Here is an 11238-nt window from a genome sequence, read left to right on the forward strand (position 1 = left end):
TGGAGGCTCCAGTTACCTTAAAGAAGCTCAACTCTGTTTCCCCAATTGTATATTTAGAAGTACATCACATACTGTGCAACTCACATGGCACATTCCAAAAATCAGTCTGTTGCCCTTGCCACTGCAAAGAGACACTCCTTAGATTAATCACAGCCTTTATTATGACAACAAATCTAGTCTCTGCATTTTAAATGAATTGCTAAAACAACCTGACAGGTCAGACTCTTGGGCTCCCTGGTTTCATGGGGTTTATAAGATAAGATAAGATAAGATAACCTTTATTAGTCCCACACGTGGGAAATTTGTTTTGTCACAGCAGGAAGTGGACAGTGCAAAAGTTATGACGCAAAAATTAGAATACAATAAGAATAAATACAGTACACAGCTGTACAGAATAGAATAAAATAATATACTATATACAGTAGAATAAAATAGAATAAAAATATACAATAAGATAAAAATAGAATACGAATGCTATATACAACTGAGTAAAAATACAACGATGCCAGAAAAGATTATTGCACTTAGTGTTATTGCACATGTGTGGATGTGTGTGTTTGTTCAGTTAAAGTCTTTGTTGTGGAGTCTGACAGCAGTGGGGAGGAAAGACCTGCGAAATCTCTCCGTCCCACACCGTGGGTGCCGCAGTCTCCCACTGAAGGAGCTGCTCAGTGCTGTCACAGTCTGCTGCATGGGGTGGGAGACGTTGTCCAACAGGGATGACAGCTTAGCCGCCATTCTCCTGTCACTCACCACCTCCACTGGGTCCAGAGGGCATCCTAGAACAGAGCTGGCCCTTCGGATCACCCTGTTCAGTCTCTTCCTGTCCCCAGCAGAGATGCTGCCGCCCCAGCAGACCACACCATAAAAGATAGCAGAAGCCACCACAGAGTCATAGAAGGTCTTCAGGAGTGGGCCCTCCACTCCAAACGACCTGAGTCTCCGCAGCAGGTACAGCCTGCTCTGCCCTTTCCTGTAGAGGGCGTCTGAGTTATGAGTCCAGCCCAGTCTGTTGTTCAGATGAACACCAAGGTACCTGTAGCTGTCCACAGCCTCAATGTCCATACCCTGGATGTTCAGTGGTTGCAGTGGAGAATGCTTGTGCCTGCGGAAGTCTACCACCAGCTCCTTGGTTTTACTGGCGTTGATCTGGAGGTAGTTCAGCTGGCACCAGTCCACAAAGTCTTGAGTCAGTCCTCTGTACTCCTTGTCATCCCCATCAGTGATGAGGCCGACTATTGCAGAGTCATCAGAGAACTTCTGCAGGAAGCACTGGGTGGAATTGTGGGAGAAGTCTGCAGTGTAGATGGTGAAGAGGAACGGAGCCAGAACCATTCCCTGTGGGGCCCCCGTACTGCAGACGACCCTGTCCGACACACAGCCCTGAGTCCTCACATACTGTGGTCGGTCGGTGAGGTAGTCCAAAATCCAGGTAGTGAGGTGATGGTCCACTCCAGAGTTCTCCAGCTTGTCCTTCAGAACCGAGGGAAGAATAGTGTTGAAGGCACTGGAGAAATCAAAGAACATGATTCTCACAGTGCTTCCAGCGGTCTCCAGGTGAGCGAGGGAACGATGTAGGAGGTGAATGACGGCATCATCCGCGCCAATGCCAGGCTGGTAGGCAAACTGAAGTGGGTCCAGTGATGAGCTTGTTAGGCGCCGAAGCTGAGCCAGGACCAACCGCTCCAGGGTCTTCATCAGTGCAGCCCTCTAACCCCATTATTCTGCAGACACTATCTCACCGCTGAGGTCCTGCAAGGTTTACTGTAAGAATCAATACTCTGGACACGCATAGGAGGTGTGCACCACCAGTCACCTGTTCACCCTGCTGTAACCTGTGGGATTTAGCCATTTCCTGCATCGATCTTTAACACTGACACCAAAATTTTAAAGTTCTACGCATGTCTAGTGGATACAAAGGTGAGTGACAGATTAAAGAGGAAACACCAACCACTAATCCTGTCAGTGACACTGGCCCTCGTGCTGTGCACTGACCATACATCGATCTGACAACTGAAATTTTCTATCCTGATGATGCGAGTACTCCTGCTGTATAAGGTCTCGCTTACAGGTCTCATTGCTACCTTCAGAAATATCTGGAATATCCTGGACACTCCTAGTTTTTGTCTAATGTTGGAGTTGCTATCTAATGATGATGATGATTATTATTGTGGGTGCCTGGAGAGTGACTGGAAGTCCTGGTTTAGTGCTTTCAGCTGGTGTGTAATCTGAACCCCGGATAGTGACAGCCGTGGTGGGTGACAGTCAGGACGTTTGGTAGGGGGATTTAGAGCTCTTCATCTGCCTTCAGTCTCACTGTCTTTCTGTATCTCACTTTATATTTCAATATAGTGCAGCACAGCACAGTACAGTGCAGAGCAGCAGAGAGGTCTTGGAATATGATGGCAGTGCGCAGTCTTTGGATAGCTTTCGGAGTTGTAACTATTCTTGGGACTTTAGCGGGACTGGGTAAGTGACGCACTTGCAAACTTTTGGCACATCCTCGCTGACTGGCACAGAGATAGCCAACTCTTCTTGTGGTGACTGGCAGGGTACAGAAAACTTGCTGTACTTTAGACCTCATGAAAACATGTAAAAAGTTGTAGAGGCAAACTAACACAGCTGTAAACTTGCATATATTGTTTTAAACTGGAAGCAGTAATTTTTCTTCTGTTGATATCATATCTGCAACTTCTCTAACAAGGATTTTGTAGACTGTCTAATTTGGCTTTTTTTTGGTGCACACTAGTGAATTAGAATATTTGCTTCCTTTATACTGTTGCACTATGTTTTTGTGCATGGTATAAAACAGCGGTCCCCAAGCCCCGGGCCACGGACCAGTACCGGTCCGTGAGTCATTTGGTACTGGGCTGCAAGAGTTGAGGTTCGGGTGTGAAATGTATGGTTTTCAGGGTTTTTATCGATTTTTAGCGTTATTTTGTTATTGTTTTTGTCGTTTACTCGGTTTTTCTGGGTTGTTTCACTTGTGTTATGAATAAATCTTCTTTTTTCGATACCAGTACTAGTTTTATTTTCTGTGAAAATATTGTCGGGCATAAACCGGTCCGTGGCGCAAAAAAGGCTGGGGACCGCTGGTATAAAAGGTTAACAACATACAAAGTATGACCGTCTATTCCATAACCATTAAGTATAATTGATACAATTAGATAAAAACATCAGTTAACAAATCAGAAGGAAAGCGTAACTTCCTCTATGATTTTTCATGACAGCAACAGTATGAGAGTGTGTAAGCTGTTCTTAATGGTCCAGATCATTCTTATCCCACAGCACAACTTTACCCCAGGGTTTTTACACTTTTTTTTAACTAGTTGGTTGATTTTCATTTTATCATGTTGCTGTATGTTTTGCAGTTAGGTTTTTGTAGGCCTGTGATGTAAATGCATTAACCTGGAAAGCACTTTAGGCCAACTACTGTTGTTTAAAATCTGCTATATAAATAAAATGACATGACAATATGAGGTAAGAGGATGTCATAAAGCTGCAATGAAAGCCAGGAGATGATGGAAAATTGAAAAACAAATACTTGTGAATCCATTTGTAAATTCAGGATCTAAAGTTATGGTGGTTTGTTCTTGTATTTGAGGGGGGAAAGGTTTCTTGAATCCAGCTATTTGGTGGATATCACATTCATTACCAAATTCCTCTCAGACCAAGTACAGGTATGTGTAAGTGTCAAGCTGAAATCTGGACTCTCAGTTTTTGTATTGATACATTAAAGGAATAGAAATCAAAGATTAAAATGCTGGAAATATGACTCGTGACTGTGGAACATCACAGAATAATGATAGAATCTCTTCATGCCTTGCACTTCAATAGAGGACTATAGGAATTTTGAGATTAAACTGACACTGTTGTTACGATTTGATAGCAGATAAACAGATGAACTTATGATCTTGGTATGAGGTCAAATGTAATCCAAGTGTGATATCAGGAATCTCTGCTCCACCTCGGGTGTTAGTGTTTGTCTTCAGAACACGATGCGCTGGAATCCTCTTAGGAAGGTACCAGACACTTCTTCTTGTTTCTCTTCTTTTCTAAATCACATTAAAAGATAACACACATGCACATGACGAATTACTGTCAAAATGTCATTTTTTGTGTCTAAAAAAATAAATTACATTTTGACAGTATACAGAATTTTTAATTTTGTTGCTCATAGGACAGGAAGACACTATCAAGAGACATTAAGAACAGTATAGTGACTAAAATTCCTTGTACTGTTTTACTGTATGAATAATGAAGGAGCTTTCTCACCCTTAATTTCAGAAAACCATGTGGACCTTTTTATATAGCCACAGGATTAATGAGCCATTGTCTGTCCTCGGCCACAAAATAAAATCTGAATCTCAGATGATGTTTTCCTTGGCCAGGCAGCACAGGAACTATAGCCTGGTATGGCTAATGAAGCCTGGCTGCTATCAACACATCCCCACACGCTTCCTGAATGAAAATCAGCAGGTTTTCTCATGTGTAGGGATTTTCCATAATAAACCTCCCTACGCCGCACTGAGAAAATATCCAAAGAAGGGGAAATATGTAGGCCAAAAAAGCGTGTGAGGCAGTCACTGAATGAGGCAGAAATCAAAGCTGCCTGATAGAAACAAACATTCCCCGAGATAAAAAAGATACCATGACTGCCCCTACATACTTTCTTTTATACTCCCCTTAGAGCTCAGGCAGCATGCTAATGTGTATTAACTCATCAATTGCTACACAATGTCCGTCTTCCCTGCATTCATTCCTTGTATTGTATTTGTGTGTTGCACAAATCAGATCAGACAGAAATTGTCACTGCAGTCTTCTTTATCGCCCTCTCCGTATTTTATTTTGCTCTGCATGCTTGATCTCATCAGCTCTCAGATTTCTATCAGGATATTCCAGGTTAGGATGCATCGCTCTCATTATTTGGGATGTGGTGATTCTTACTGGTTTCACTATAATTTGATGGCTTTTTGTTTACATGTGAGAATTCTGGTCAGCTTACAGTTTGGATCATTATGGCCCTAAAGTATTGTTTGAAACTGTTTGCGGGCTCTTGCATATACTATGGCTTTGTTATATCACTCAGCAAAGCATTACTTTTAAAATACATCTGCCAGTTCAAAAAGCACTTAGTGGTTTGACTCTCATCAACATCTCTGACTTGCTCAGTGTCTATAACCCAACTAGACCTCCCAGGTCATCAGCTGCAGATCTTTTTCCAGAATAAGATAGAATAAGATCCAAGTATGCTGACGGTGTTTTTACTTGCTGTGGTCCTGTTCTTTGGAACAAAACTACCAGCACCAACTATGTCTACATTTAAAAATGAGCATTAAAACCTTTTTATTCTCACATACTTACAGTGTTTGAGTGTTAATTTGTATTCTATATCTTGTAAAGTTTTGGTTTTATTACCTCAAAATGTTGCAAATCTACCTACATTTTTAGCTTTTTTTTTTAATCAGTAAGCACATTGTGTTTATGTGGAATGAAATGTGCTATATAAAATGAAAATAATAATAAAATAATAAAACTGGCACAGTTTTGAAAAAGTAGTGTGTTAGCATTCAGCAAAATCTTAAACAGGGATACTGTAATGTTTACTTAGCTTCTTACTGACCTTCTCTGCCATCATCATAAATCATGAAGTAATCATATATATATATATATATATATATATATATATATATATATATATATATATATATATATATATATATATATATATATATATATATATCTCAAACACACATCCCTTCAGTGGTTGCCTGCAGGCTCTGCCTCTAATTTCCAAACATCACTCTCCCGTCCCTCTGTCTGAGCTAACCTATTGTAGTGTCAACTACAGGAAATGATGAGGTCAAAAACTTGGCACCATATATTTAACTCACCCTTTAACTGACTGATATTTAGAAATATACTGCATGCTCACGAGGCCCACTTAAAAGTCAGACAACGTATAACTTCTGAAGTCATCCATTTACTCAGTACAGACACACTATGTTCTGCTTACTGTACCCAGAATGAGTTCTTGTACCTAAAACTAAGCAAGATCAGCATGGTGTCTTTGCAGCTATCCATCATTAAAACAGCTTGTGATTAATAAGCTGGCATAATATACACCATAAGGAATATCAAAATACCAGTTTTTGTTTTAATCAATGATGAAATTAGAGGGAAAAATTGCTTAGAAATTCAAATGGGGGATGGTCTTAGTTCAAACACAAACTCCTGCATATCACATCTCATATTTCACTGTTACATTTATTCATTCATCCTTCTTATATCCAGAGTCATCTATTAACCAAGCGCAATAAGTAGAAACTGACCAAGCCTTAAGAAAAAAAATCATATGGGTAAATTACTGTTCAAACTAAGTGACATATTTGTGCCTGACTGGGACACCCAGGATCTCATGGGAGATGACATATTTTCTGCTTTGTATTACTGTCACCATTTTTGCCAAAGGATAACACTGATGATTATTGTAGATGACCCGAGTTTGACTTAAAGTCCCATTTGAGAGTTTTGATAGGCCACTATGTAATGTGAGCTATGGATAGTGACAGCTGGGAGAGAAGAAGCAAGAGGTTGGAAATAACCTCCATTTAGTCTCTCCTAGTCTCTCTTGACCTTTGTTTGGATATATGGTCAGGAGCAGTAGTAGTACTCAAGGAGTACAATACAATGGCAATGACTGCTATTTTTAGCATAATCTTTGAACTCTGGAATCATAGATTGGCTAATCTCTAGAGTTTGTAGCCTATCCCAGCTGACATAGGGTGAGAGATTGACATTCTATCGTAGAGCTATAAACATAATATCTTCAGTGACATTAAAATAATATTTGTCCTTGTTAATATTATTGGAGAGTACTGATATGCAGATATCCAAACTTATGGGACTGTATTGCATGGACATCACAATGTAACAACAATACAAACAGAAATATTATAAAGTACGAAACCTTTTGCACAACAGCATCTTGTGTAATAATAACCAGATATATTCCTATGTAATTTTGATGCTTTTCTTCATGCAGTGCAATGTAATCAGGAGACAGAGCTGATCGGGGACTTGTTCAAAAACTACAACAAGAATATACGTCCAGTATTACATCCTGAAGACAAAGTGGGGGTTCAGATCAAGCTGACCCTCACTAATCTTATTTCCCTGGTAAAAGCTTCATTTTGCTACTTTTTGCAATACATCTTTTCCGCACATTAAGAATGTATGAGCATTACTTAAGGGTGGAAACATATTCAAAAGCATTACGGTTAAAAAATGCGATTAATAATAATCTCTCTGGTGTGCATTTACCACAGCCACTATCACATGAGCTACACAGCTCAATCAATCTCTTCTCTCATTCCTACAGAATGAAAAGGAGGAGACTCTTACAACCAATGTGTGGATTGAGATTGTGAGTTGTATCTCTCTTCGTGGTTGTCATTTTCCTTTCTTTGTTTGAGAGTTTTGGTAGAAGGCATTTCTCCCTCGTCTTTGTCCAGCTTTTAATCTCACTGCTGATCTTTTTCTCAAACCACAGCAATGGAATGATTACCGCCTTACCTGGAATGCATCTCAGTATTATGGCATTGAGGTTATTCGTGTCCCGTGCAAAACTGTCTGGCTTCCCGATATAGTTCTTGAAAACAAGTAAGGCAGTAACAAAAAGGAGCGCAATTCTGTCTCTTTTGTTTTTTGCGTTCTGGACAGTTTGTTTGTTAACCGGTTCTGGTCTTTGTCCACAGCATTGATGGCAAATTTGATGTGGCCTACTATGCCAATGTGTTGATCAGCAGTGATGGTGGGATTTACTGGCTGCCTCCTGCTATCTATCGCAGCACATGTGCCATTGAGATCACCTACTTTCCGTTTGATTATCAAAACTGCACACTTGCATTCAGGTGGGATTTATTAATCATTTGAAATCTACGTTTATATTATATGTAAGTCTTTCTTTATGCATTTGCTTCTATTAAACTTTGGCTTGATTGCCACAACCGTAGATCCCAGACTTACAGTGCCAATGAAGTGGATCTTACCTTGGCTGTTGGAGAAACGGGGGAGATTATTGAATGGGTGGACATCGACCCTGAGGCTTTCACAGGTACTGTAAATACACCATCCATCCATCCACACATCAATCCATGCCTCAGTCCACATTAACAATCATAATATTCAAGTTTTGAAAGTCCTTCAGGTTTTTGCATTTACACCCTTTAGAGAATGGTGAGTGGGCCATTGTCCATCGTCCAGCCAGGAAGATGATCAACAGTCGGTATTCCCCAGATGACCTGGAGTATCAGGAGATCTTGTTCAATCTGGTCATCCAAAGGAAGCCGCTGTTCTACATCATCAATGTTATCCTGCCCTGTTCCCTTATCTCATCTCTGGTCGTACTGGCCTACTTCCTACCTGCACAAGGTCAGTAAGGTCAATGCTTTTCCTGTTTCACTACTAAAGTTTGAAACATGCCAGATGAACACATTTGTCTCATAATTTTCTGTATTCAGATGTAAAACAAAACAATAATGAACTTGATTTGCTCTCCATAATAATTTTAAAATAATTTGGACTTAGCCTTTTTATTGTGTTTGTCACTAATTAATAAAAAATAATCACTAACTGCTAATTCAAAGTAACTGAACTACAGAGCCTAAAGGTTTGATGTGGAAAGCATTCAGCTAAAGCTCTAAGACTGATGTTACTGTAATACAGCTGACTTTTAAGTCTTAAATCATGAAATATTACAAAGCATTCCTTGATGCCTGAAGTAGATGAAAGAGAAGAATGTCCTTTTTTTTTTGGTCCAACCGGTCTAACTCTCTGCTGCTCCCTCACAGCTGGAGGACAGAAGCTGACCGTGTCCATCTCTGTTTTGCTGGCTCAGACTGTCTTCCTTTTTCTTATTGCTCAGAAGATCCCCGAGACCTCTCTGTCTGTCCCTCTAATTGGAAAGTGAGTCAGCATGTCCTCTCTGCTGACCCCTGCTGGTTTGTTTTGCTTCAATCCAAACAGTTTGAGCCTGCCCTCCAACAAAGATCTCTCTAATGTCTTCCCCAGGTACCTGATCTTCGTGATGTGTGTCACTACTCTCATTGCTACAAATCAAATTGTAGTGCTGAACTTCTCACTGCGCAGCCCCAGCACTCACAGTATGTCCCAAACCCTCAAACATGTAAGTGCCCTCCACGGAGATGAGTAAACTTGTTTTTTAAAGAGTTATTTCAGTAAAGTGACTGTTGTTAACTTCTATTGCCTGCTGCAGCTGTTCTTGAAAATGGTTCCCCGCTTCTTGGGCATGTCTCCGCTGGTGGACGATAGTGAGGTGACAACAGAGGTAAATGGGGTGAGGGAGCGGCGGCGCAGCTCCTTTGGCCTCATGCAGAGAGCAGAGGAATATGTGCTCAAGCAGCCTCGCAGTGAAATGATGTTTGACAAGCAAAGAGAGAGGCATGGTCTCACGCGATCCATTGGTAAGACCGTTGATTACAGAGCAACACTCAGCACAGTCTTTAGCTCACATTTCAGCTCAAATACTTAAATATTTGAAAATCAAAGTAGAAAATGTATCTGGTTTAATTAGTGCTGATCACTTCAAATTGTCATCTAACGCAGTGTCTCCCTCCCTCTAGTGGACAGTATAGATGTCAGCAGCACAGCTAACCTATATAAGAGTTTGGCCCAAGCTGCACCTGAGATTAAGCAATGTGTGGATGCCTGCAACTTCATTGCTGACAGTACAAGGCAACAAAATACCATTGGCTCTGTGAGTGTTTGTTTGTTTGTTTGTTTTAACTCAACTTCAGTGACGTTTTAGATGAGTAATATTTTGCAGTCAATTTTCATTTCCTTTCATTTCATTTCCATATCCTCACTTGAACTTAAGCTTTTGTTCACTTTCTTTCCAACTCAAGGAAATTGAAAGCTGGGTCTTGATTGGGAAAATGGTCGACAAAGTGTGTTTCTGGGCTGCTATGTCTCTATTCATCATCGGCACAGTGTGGATCTTCCTAACAGGACACTTCAACCGTGCCCCAGAATTACCATTTCCAGGAGAGAGTAAAAAATATGTCCCAACTTAAAAAAGGAGAGAAAAAAAGAAATTTGTCTCTGTTTAATGTTTTCGAGGTATATTTTGCCTCGTGCTGTTTATGATGATGAACGCAATGTTGTTCACTGATCCCATGGTTAAGATTCAGGGCTGAGTTAAGTCTGTGTTTGATAACATCAAAACTTTCTGTTTCCATGCTTGTCAAACACCTGAGCATCAACATTCAACGTTTCTTAACTTCTAAACTAAGTTGTCAGCATTTCTATATTAAATCACAATTATTTTGTTAGTTTTGGGGTATGAGAATGTATGCAAGCCCAGACTTACAGCTTATAGATGCATTTTGAAGAAAAAATGTTAACGGCACTGCACCACTGTGCAAAGGGATTTAATTCTATTGCAGAAAATGACTTTTATGACTTTGTTTTGCATAACATGAAGCTACAGGCACTGTATGCTTTAACTAAAGAACCCATTTTACTTGCATGACCATCTACAAAACACTCAGAAAACATATCCCTGCACACATATTATGTCCTATGGTCATTATCTATATATGTAACATGAGCCAACCAACTCTAAATCAAAGCCTTATTCTTCTTACTATGACTTATTATTTGGAATGTATTGCTTACAGTAGATGGCTCAGTGGGACACTGTTTGGCGTTAACTGTACCAGGACTTCTTTTAAAAAAAAAACAAATTCTTTAGTTTATTACAAAGTGTGTGTTTTAATCTTGAACTGAATGTCTAAGTAGGTGTTTTATATGTTTATACATCAGACAGTGTGAATCTGCAAAGTGTGGCTAAAACCTAAAACTGTGATCATATTTTTTACAGTTATTTTGAGTGGTGTTACTCAGCTGATTCAATAAATGTGACAGAAATGGGCTAGCAAATAAAAACAAGTCTAAACACTGTTGAAATTTCACACACTGAAGACTTGAATGGTCTATGTTTGTTTTTCTGTTCGTGTCCAGCTGTGTTTAAAGTTACACAGTTGTGTATTTAGGGAAGATATTCTATAATATAGTGTGTTTATGGCAAAAACAAAGGAAAGCTCACATCGAATAAGTTTGGATCTGCCATCGGGTTGTATTAATTTTATAATGTGTATAATAATATTTAATAAAGTGGAATAAAATGTGAGATTAAACCACATAGAAAGGTTTGAC

General features: G+C 39.8%; 1 protein-coding gene across 1 annotated transcript; it reads left to right on the plus strand.

Moving 5' to 3' along the window:
• The first annotated feature begins 2261 nt into the window (after window positions 1-2261).
• chrne (cholinergic receptor, nicotinic, epsilon) lies at window positions 2262-11214 on the plus strand. Its single transcript, XM_085363622.1, has 12 exons — window positions 2262-2469; window positions 7046-7179; window positions 7382-7426; window positions 7553-7662; window positions 7758-7913; window positions 8016-8116; window positions 8233-8433; window positions 8853-8967; window positions 9073-9187; window positions 9278-9485; window positions 9645-9778; window positions 9927-11214. Exons 1-12 carry the CDS (start codon window positions 2400-2402, stop codon window positions 10092-10094), a joined length of 1557 nt encoding a protein of 518 aa, XP_085219748.1. The 5' UTR covers window positions 2262-2399; the 3' UTR covers window positions 10095-11214.
• Window positions 11215-11238: the final 24 nt, after the last annotated feature.

Source organism: Diplotaxodon limnothrissa, linkage group LG10 (genome assembly GCF_057381915.1).
Source record: "Diplotaxodon limnothrissa isolate DT_005_m linkage group LG10, D_limnothrissa_male_GT1.1, whole genome shotgun sequence".
In the NCBI taxonomy this organism is placed as follows: Eukaryota; Metazoa; Chordata; class Actinopteri; order Cichliformes; family Cichlidae; genus Diplotaxodon; species Diplotaxodon limnothrissa.

Bases quoted from the DNA above. Each gene is read 5' to 3' on its own strand.
- chrne (XM_085363622.1), top strand. From the start codon at position 2,400: ATGATGGCAGTGCGCAGTCTTTGGATAGCTTTCGGAGTTGTAACTATT. The intron at 2,470-7,045 runs GTAAGTGACGCA...TTCTTCATGCAG, and splicing joins TGGGACTTTAGCGGGACTGG to TGCAATGTAATCAGGAGACA. The intron at 9,188-9,277 runs GTAAGTGCCCTC...TGCCTGCTGCAG, and splicing joins TGTCCCAAACCCTCAAACAT to CTGTTCTTGAAAATGGTTCC.